Source organism: Otolemur garnettii, unplaced genomic scaffold (genome assembly GCF_000181295.1).
Source record: "Otolemur garnettii isolate 467f Iridium unplaced genomic scaffold, OtoGar3 scaffold00011, whole genome shotgun sequence".
NCBI classification, from domain to species: Eukaryota; Metazoa; Chordata; class Mammalia; order Primates; family Galagidae; genus Otolemur; species Otolemur garnettii.
This window is the reverse complement of record NW_003852406.1, coordinates 4,326,538-4,335,954: the sequence shown is the minus strand read 5'-3', so window position 1 is coordinate 4,335,954 and position 9,417 is coordinate 4,326,538. Positions and strand designations below refer to the sequence as shown.

The 9,417-nt window shown below is 34.2% G+C and overlaps 1 protein-coding gene across 2 annotated transcripts in view; it reads left to right on the top strand.

The window, feature by feature from the left end:
* The window catches only part of DMXL2 (Dmx like 2), a 163,909-nt gene that overhangs the window by 68,026 nt on the left and 86,466 nt on the right, over nt 1–9,417 (top strand). For both annotated transcript variants that reach the window (XM_023510092.1, XM_003784357.2), the window contains exons 7-9: nt 1,535–1,713; nt 3,809–4,001; nt 8,073–8,247. In XM_023510092.1, coding sequence (XP_023365860.1) covers nt 1,535–1,713; nt 3,809–4,001; nt 8,073–8,247 — 547 coding nt within the window. The remainder of the gene's footprint in view (nt 1–1,534; nt 1,714–3,808; nt 4,002–8,072; nt 8,248–9,417) is intronic.

Genomic DNA, 9,417 nt, shown 5'->3' with positions numbered 1-9,417 from the left:
AGTAGCTGGGACTACAGGCGCCCGCCACAATGCCCGGCCATTTTTTGGTTGCAGCCATCATTGTTATTTGGTGGGCCCGGGCTGGGGATTCGAACCCTCCACCTTAGGTGTATGTGGCTGGCGCCTTAGCCGCTTGAGCCACAGGCGCCGAGCCAAAAAACAGGAATTTTTTATTAGTTCAATTGCACATTGTGGTGAATATAGTTAATAAGAATATAGTACATTTCAAAATTGCTAAGGGAGTAAATTTCAAGTGTTCCCACCACAAAAAATGTTGTTTGAGGGGGATGGATATATTAACTAGCTTGATCTAGTTAGTCTGTATTGTATTCATAAATTTAACACCACCTTGTACCTCAGATTATACAATTATGAATTGTCAATTTACACTAAAAAATCATACATTTTCTTCAAAGGAGGATTAAACTTTTGAGTGAAAAATTGGGCTTTCCGAGGGCCAGCACGAGAATATTTCTTGAAGATGGTGATTTTGGCAGGAAACATAGCAGAAGGCTCCGAGTGTTCCCAGAAGCTTTTCCTCCTCTTGAGAGTGCTTCTCTTTTTCTAGATTCAGTGCTTTGGTTATTTAAGGATTGATTTAACTACCTTTTTTCCCTTAAAAAATGGAAATATCTTTACTCTCTTTAATGTAATTTGGATTTAGCATTAAAAATGCAGAGTAAATTAAATTACCCTGATCAGAGCCTCAATAAAAAGGTCATTGTTTTCTATTAAATGTACATCCTTTCCGAGTTTCTTTTTTGGAGACAGTCTCGCTTGTTACCCTAGGTTAGAGTGCCCTGGTGTCAGCCTAGCTCACAGCAACCTCAAACTCTTGGGCTCCAGTGATTTTCCTACCTTAGCCTTCCAAGTACCTGGGGCTAATTTTTCTATTTTTAGTAGAGACAGGGTCTTACTCGTGCTCAGGCTAGTCTAGAACTCCTGAGCTCAAGCGGTCCTCCTGTCTCACTCTTCCTGAGTGTTAAGATTACAGGCATGAGCCACTGTGCCTGGCGCAGAATTTCTGATGCCTTTGTAAACCGGACAGAAATGTGTGCATTCACATGTGCTTACATGCTCATATGAGATCATGTTCTTAACTTGATTTCTTTACAGAAAAAGTTTGCTGATTCCCAATTTCAAGCAAGAAGCAATTCATATTTAAGAAGGGTTCCACCATTATAGACCACTTCAGAAAGGAAAGGATGGTAACAGTGACTGATACAAATAACATGGATCTTTCTAAATTATCTTATCCAAGGGGCCAGCATTAGAATCTTTTCTCTACAATGACATATGTATTAGGAAATTTGGCATCAATCTACATTTGAAAAATACCATTATACAAGATTGATAATAAGCACACTGTCCGTTTTTTCAAGAATAGTATTCTTTGGAGTCATAAACTTCATTTTAGTTTTGATTTTATAGTATGAATAGGTCTCACGTTAGTTTTTTAGATAGTTTAATTTATGAATTAAACTAGAATTATATATGTACAAATTAATTTTATATTGACCTATATATTTTGCAGGATGATTGTCTTTTAAAAGTATGGTATCCAATGAATGGTTGGAAGTCTTCAATTATACCTCAGGATCATCATGAAGTGAAAAGGAGACAGGCTTCTACTCAATTTTCCTTCGTTTACTTGGCACATCCCAGAGCTGTGACAGGTTTTTCATGGCGTAAAACTAGCAAGTATATGCCCAGGTAAAATAAATGTATCGTATAGCTTTTCATTTTTATGCTTATCTGTTTTTTGTTTTGTTTTGTTTTTTTTTGAGACAGAGCCTCAAGCTGTCCCCCTGGGTAGAGTGCTGTGGCCTCACAGCTCACAGCAACCTCCAACTCCTGGGCTCAAGCGAGTCTCCTGCCTCAGCCTCCCAAGTAGCTGGGACCACAGACGCCCACCACAGCACCCAGCTATTTTTGGTTGCAGCCATCATTGTTGTTTGGCAGGCCCGGGCTGGGGATTCGAACCTGCCACCTTAGGTGTATGTGGCTGGCGCCTTAGCTACTTGAGCCACAGGCGCTGAGCCTGCTTATCTGTTTATAAGAATAATGAAAATAAAGTCCTTTTATTATACTGCCATGGTGATGATTAATGTAGGTTCTGGAGTCAAGCTGCCTGAATTCAAATCCTACTGTTGTCACTGGGTTCATGAGCTGTTGACTAAAGTAATCTCTCTATGCCTCCCGTTTCTCTCATAGAGTGAGGGTAGTAAAAGTACCTACCTCAGAGAATTGTCGGGAGACTGAAATGTGTTCATGTGTATGAAGTGCTTAATATAGGCCTTTGCATATACTGTGTGCCAGGGAATGGTATTGTTAGTAGTAACTGCAGTACTAGAAGATGTTAGCAAGAAAATGTCTACAAATTAATAGGAAATCACACATGGAGGGTAATTAAAGCAGAGTAGGAAACTATCAATAATATACATGATGTTAAAGCATATAATATATAATAGCCAAATTGTGCTATTTTTTTTAAATCTTGGGGCTGCCAAAAGAAGTTTCTCAAAGACTTCTGTTATAAAGTTTTGCCTCACTGTTTTGACATCTCTTAAAGACATTTGGAAGATTAAACAAACTGCAAAATAACTCATATAAATTATTCCTCTGTTATAGATAGGTCTAAAAAAGTTGCTGGTTACTCAGAAGCTTGCTTAGAAATCTATTCCTGCTTCAGGGAGGATTATTTCACCTACTAAGTATAGCTAAGAACCATATACACCTGATAGGAAATAGAGCACCTGTTACAGAGATACTTAGTAAATGATAACTCAGTAAAGTAAAAGAAAATTTATTTATTTTTGAATCTAAATAAAAGATTTATTCAGCTTAAGTTATTTGCATTTGTTGATAACATTTCTAAAATACTGTACTTTTGACTCAGATTCTATGTAAGCATTTTTTAAGGGAGAATGATGTTTTTGTTCTTTTATAGCAAACAGGTAAGTCACTGCTTGATGCAATGTCATTTTTACTTAATAGAGATTGATTTATAGTTTGAAATAATAATATCTTTACAGTTTTATAGTGAAGACACTCATTTACCTATTTGTAATTGTTTAGATAATATCAAATGATGGAACTGGGCTCAGAGCCTGTAGCTGTAGGGTACTGGCTGCATACACCGAAGCTGGCAGGTTGGAGCCTGGCCTGGGCCTGCTAAACAACAGTGACAACTACAGCCAAAAAATAGCTGAGAGTTGTGGCGGGCCCATGCAGTCCCAGGTGCTTAGGAGGCTGAGGCAAGAGAATTGCTTAAGTCTAAGAGTTTGAGGTTGCTGTGAGCTGAGACGCCACGGCACTCTACTGAGGGTGACATAGTGAGACTCTGTCTCAAAAAAAAGAGGGAACTATTACCATAAGCCAGATAGTTTAATTACATTTAGTGATCTTTTATTATGATCCTTCTGTAATTCACAACTATTAAGTTTTCTTTTAGGAGGTACTAATATGCTTCCAGAGCCTCATTTTCAAGCAGCACAAATACAGGGTGGAGTTCATGTGCAATATACTATGTTCATGTGCAATAACCATTTTTAAACTGCACACGAACTTTATGTCTGCCCTGTATAATCAAGCATTAACTTCTATTTCCTTTTTTCAAAGCCATTTCCTGGTTTTATGATAGTCACAGTGATACTATGTCTGATTTCAAGCTCCTTGATTAATTACTTTTTTCATACGGTATTGTACCCTGATGTCATCTTTATATATGAGTAACCCAAGTATTAATTGCCTTTAATTAATGGATGACATTGATAGTCCCAGCACCTCTATTTCTTTTTGTTTTCAGGGGTTCTGTCTGTAATGTGTTATTAACTTCATGCCATGATGGTGTGTGCCGGCTCTGGGCAGAAACCTTATTACCAGAAGACTGTCTTTTGGGTGAGCAGATTTGCGAGACTACCACTTCCACCACTTCCAGCGTTGCCAGCAACCTTCTTCATGCTGGAAGACATAAAGATAAAATACAGCATGCTCTTGAGGTACTAGTTGTTTAAGTTGGTAAATGAGTTTTGAAGATATGTGAGTCTGGTGGAAATTTATAAGCTAAAATGTAGATCATGCATATTATATGTAATGATGAAATTAATAGCGATAAATTCTCATTTGTGCTTATAAGACTACAAATTTTACATCACTAAGAAGCTAAATACATATAGCAATGATCTCAGACATGTAGTGTGGGTAAATAATATAATTTTGATTCCTTTGTTTTGGTGTCAAATGTGAAAATCTGTAGGAGTAATTAGCTTTCATTAGTAAAGCATGTAAAGATACTTAAAATTAATTGTAATTAAAAATATTTTGCCTTTTTCCATGGGGACTAAATTTTACTTTTATTGTTCTAATTAAAAATGACTTGTTTTTTAAAATAAAGATAATTAAGATATTAGACACAAATGAGTTAATGTAATTGTTATGCATGGTTGACTATTTTGACAGTGAAATAATTTTTATTTTCATTGTATTTTATTTTTTTGAAGTATTTTCCCCTTATTCTTCAAATGTTTTTTATATTTTTACTGTGAATAAATCTGTCTATATTCAGTTCCATACAGTCCTTCTCTCCTCTCTTCCTTCCCTCCCTCTCTCCCTCCCTTACTTTATTTTTATCACCCTTTTGGTCAGCACTTGGAACTTCTAGAAATGGCACTTTTGATCTCAGTTTTCTCAGCTGGGTTTCATTAAATACCCCTTGGACATATTTTATTCCTTGAATTGTGAGGACTTTTCCATAGAAGGGTATGAAAAGTTCTTGTTTTGTTAATGTTATTTTAATGATAAAAGGGAAACATAGCTTTCTAAAGGATGAGGAAGAAATAAATTAATTTTTTTTTCATTTTGCATATGTATATACCTCGATAGGGACTAAAGTCCATGTCAAAATCCTGCCTGTGCGAGAGGGAAAACATTGGCTTTGCTTGTGCTTTTCTGTAGCATGTTTTAATATATGGGGAGCCAGAAGTTCTTTACCCTTTTCCACAAAATTAAGCAAGCTTTTTTAGCGGAAAGCATTGTGAGCACATGTGTGATTGAAATGTTGAGGTGAGAGAAATTTCAGAAAAGACCCTTTGTTCCCATTTTCTAGTTGGCAGATAGTATTCCAGTATTGCTTTGTAGTTAGTTTTTCTGAACAGCTTTAACAACAATAAAAACTTTGTGGTCTCCCCCCGCCCCCGTCTTACTTATGTGGGAAAGGCAATTTTGCTCATGTAATTGCTTTGTATGGATGAATATTTTGAAAGTGAAATAATTTTATATTTTTTATTTTATGAAAAAAATGTTTTCCTAAACACTAGACCACCAGGGTATTTTTCTAACTATTAAATACAATATGAGATAAAAGTGCTTTGTAAGAAACTAGATTATTTATAATATATAGTATAAGCTATTATGTCCAGTATGATTAGGGAATAAAATGAGATAGACTATTATTCAAACTTACCAGAAACTTATTATAATAAACCTAGGTTACTGTTTTCTTGCAACTATTATTATATGAGAAATATATACTTATTCTAAAATTAGATTAAGAAAAGATTGAAAAAAAATATGGAATTTATATCCAGCTATTCCAGTTAAGTGTGTATGTGTATTTTTCTTTATTTATATACTTGAGATTGTATTATGCAGTAATGTTTTATAACTTGTTTTTTATACTTAATGTTATAATCAATAATAAGAATTATTGGTTGTACTTTTACATTGTATATTTACATTAACAGTTTATGATTGATAGCTAAAGTGGCTTTGCTATTTTACCAAGTGGAGATACTATATGGATTTGATAGTTAAGGATGTGGTCCTTAAAAGTTTTATATATAGGCTTGGGACCTGTGGCTCAAGTGGCTAAGGCGCCAGCCACATACACCTAAGGTGGCAGGTTCAAATCCAGCCCGGCCCGCCAAACAACAATGACAGCTGCAACCAAAAAAATAGCCAGGTGTTGTGGAGGGCGCCTGTGGTCCCAGCTACTTGGGAGGCTGAGGCAGGAGACTCGCTTGAGCCCAGGAGTTGGAGGTTGCTGTGAGCTGTGATGCCATGACACTCTACCCAGGGGGACAGCTTGAGGCTCTGTCTCAGGAAAAAAAAAAAAAGTTTTATATAAAGTAGGCCTACACTGATGCTGTCTGTGATTGGACACTATTTATATATATATATTTTAATATTCAAAACATAAATGAAATTAAAGGCAGAAATCAGAACAGTTACTGTTATCTTTTGTTTTGATATTGAAATTTAGTGGAACAAAGTGCTTAATTTTTAACTAGATGTTTACAGTCATTTGTGTATACTTATGGAACATTTGCTGCCTTCAAATTATATATATGAGCCTTTGGAGGTTAAGGGCTTTTAGACATCTTTGTATCCTCCCTTGTACCTGATATGTTTGCAACTATTTGTTAAATTGAATTTCTAACTGCTATCTGAAATAAAACAAAAATATAAGTAAACTGTAATCAGTGATTTGACATATTTATGATGTCTTTTAATAATGTTATTAATAATGTTAAATGTCTAAAAGACAGGCCTAATTGTCTGGCTTATGAACATTTTGGCTTTTTAACATCCTTTCCTATAAAACTCATAACTGCTAGGTGTATATAATTGCATTAGTATGTATTCTTGAATTATAACTTTTTTTTTTTAATGATAGCAGTTTTATTTCCATGTCACCAGATACTTTAAATAGAAAAACACAGAAGTCCAATACTGTTTACATTATTTCAACTAATTCATAGAATCAAAGTAAAGTTCATTCTATCAAAGATGAAACACCTGACATATAACTTTTTTTCTAAGAGAAAATAACTAGCCAGTACCAGATCAGTCTTGCTAATCTAATTTAAAATAATGGTAAAGGTCCAATATCTAGTGAAAATAATTTGATAGACAGTTTGGATGCAGAGGTCTCCAATGTCTGTCTTTACCTTATTGTCAAAGAAATAAGCAATTTTTTAACAGGGCGACCAGAGAAAAGGAACATACCATTGAATGAAACTATTTTCCATATGGAAAAGGGTGAAGGCTGTAGAAATCAAAAGGAAAGACTAGATGTGTAGAGAAAGACTTTAATGGAGAAATAATTTATAACATATTACACTTTATTTAATTGAATGTGGGGAGCAAAGGAAAATAGTAGGGTATTATGAAGTTTAGGCATGATTACAGTATAAGGAATTCTGGTGAGGTGGGGTTATGATGTGGTGAAAAGATCATGCTAAGAGTGACATGGCTCCATGTCCAGAATAGTCCACGTGTTCAGCTTTGTTAGTGAAGAATTTTTATTACATAGATATATCTCAATTTAAATAAATCCCATAGGTCAACACTTTAAGGAGGCATTTCCCTTTTACTCTTTTCTGTGTTTTTGCCTTGTTTTGTTATTCTTTATTTTTGTACCATGTTTTCTTCTTTATAATAGAGATCATATACAGAAGGTGCCAAAAATGTATATGTATTTTAAGAAAGGAAAAAATTGTTAAAATTGTCATACTCAATATATACTGATAACGTTTGTTATCTTCTATCACTTATAATTGCAGAAGTCAAATGTGACTTTTGAGTATTATAATTTAATACAATTTTTTCTTTTCTTAAAATTTGCACACATGCTTTTGGCACCCTCTGTATTTAATTGTTTAGCTGACTGATTAGTACTAAGTGAGAATTTTGGGAGCCAGCATTCTTCTTCCTATTAGAAAGATTCAGGAATTTTTGTTGTTGTTACTGTTGTGACTAGTAGATCCCATCTCATTACTGTGATGTCCTGGAAAAAATTATCTCTGGGGTTCCTACTATTAATAGGGTTTTTATTCATGTTTTGAAAATATCATGAATAAGTATTTTTGAACACCTTCTTTTCACCTTGAATTATAAAATTTACAAGAACTATAGAGAATATATTCAGAATTGTACTGTGATTAAGAAAGTTTTCCTTAATCAGGGTTTATAAGGAAGAAAATCTTAAAATTCTTAATAATCAAGAGTAATTTGGTTGGCATTTATTCGACCTTCCAGAGTGGGATTCAGCAATTATTTTTCTATTTTAGACAATACACCGTTTGAAAAATTTAAGGAAAGGACAAAGGAGATCTTCTATACTTGTAACTCACACTGAATTAATGCCTGACCAGATGGCAACGCATGAAGTTCAAAGACACATTTCCCACCAAGCAAATGCACTGTGTCATTTTCACATTGCAGCAAGTATTAACCCCGCCACAGGTAAAGGATAGTAAAGTATTATTTCTCATAAATACGTAAGCAAATCAGGTAAGCAAATAGAAAAGTGGGGCTACTTTTCTAACCTGTTCTTTATGTTATTATTTCATGTTGCCTTTTAAAATATGTCTGAATTGAAATAGTAATATAAGGTACCATTTCTTAAATCAGGACTATTGGATTCTAGAGGATAACTTTTGGAAGTATTATAGAGCATCTTTGTCTAGAACAGTGTTTTTCAACCTTTTTAATCTCATGACACAGTTAAACCTGTAGTTAAACTTATGCGGCACACTTAAATTATATTGATTAAAAAAATTAAAAATAAAAATATACTTACTGTGCTTTGAGATTCTTTTGAAAATAATCTAATCTTTAAAAATTTTCGTGGCATACTTAAGATCCTCTTGTGCACAAGAATGTGCCATGGCATACCGGTTGAAAAATCACTGGTTTAGAATATAACAAGGGTTTCCAGCAAATTAGAGTTTTAGTTGAACCTGGTATCACAAATGGTGGCGGTCTGGTTAATTAATGTAATTTCCCTCCCTTAATATTTTAACTTTTATTCCTTATTCTTGGCTCTTTCTAACTCTGTCTAAATATATTTTACAAGTTTCATTTATATCTCAGCATCTTGTTTTCTATCCCTGTAGACTTTCTTGTTTTATACAAGGGAAGATTTTTTTCTTCTAACCTTGATATTTTTGCCCCTTCCCCACTCTGTGGCGGAGCAGTATTTTGAGGCAGTTTGTATTCTGACAAAAGCATATTTGAGAGTTTCTGTTTAAGGGTGTTATGTTTTCTTTCAGCATGAAAACATATGAGAAAGGCTATAAATTTCATATTATATTGCTCATGGGAGTATTTGGATATATAGTTACAGTCATGTTATTGAAATGGAAATCTGTTGCTTCAGAGTGAAGAAGGTCTTATTTTTAAATGTTTGTTGATGTAAAGATGGTGTTCAGTAAATAGAATCCAGAAATGTGATATTTAGCGGTGTCTGTATAGATACACTGTGTCCTATACAGTAGCCACTAGCCTCATGTAGCTATTTGAGCACTTGAAATGTGGCTAATCTGAAACGAGACCTGCTATAAAATATACACTGGATTTCTCAAGGCAATATAAAAAATGTAAAATATTTCATTAAAAATTTTGTTTCATATT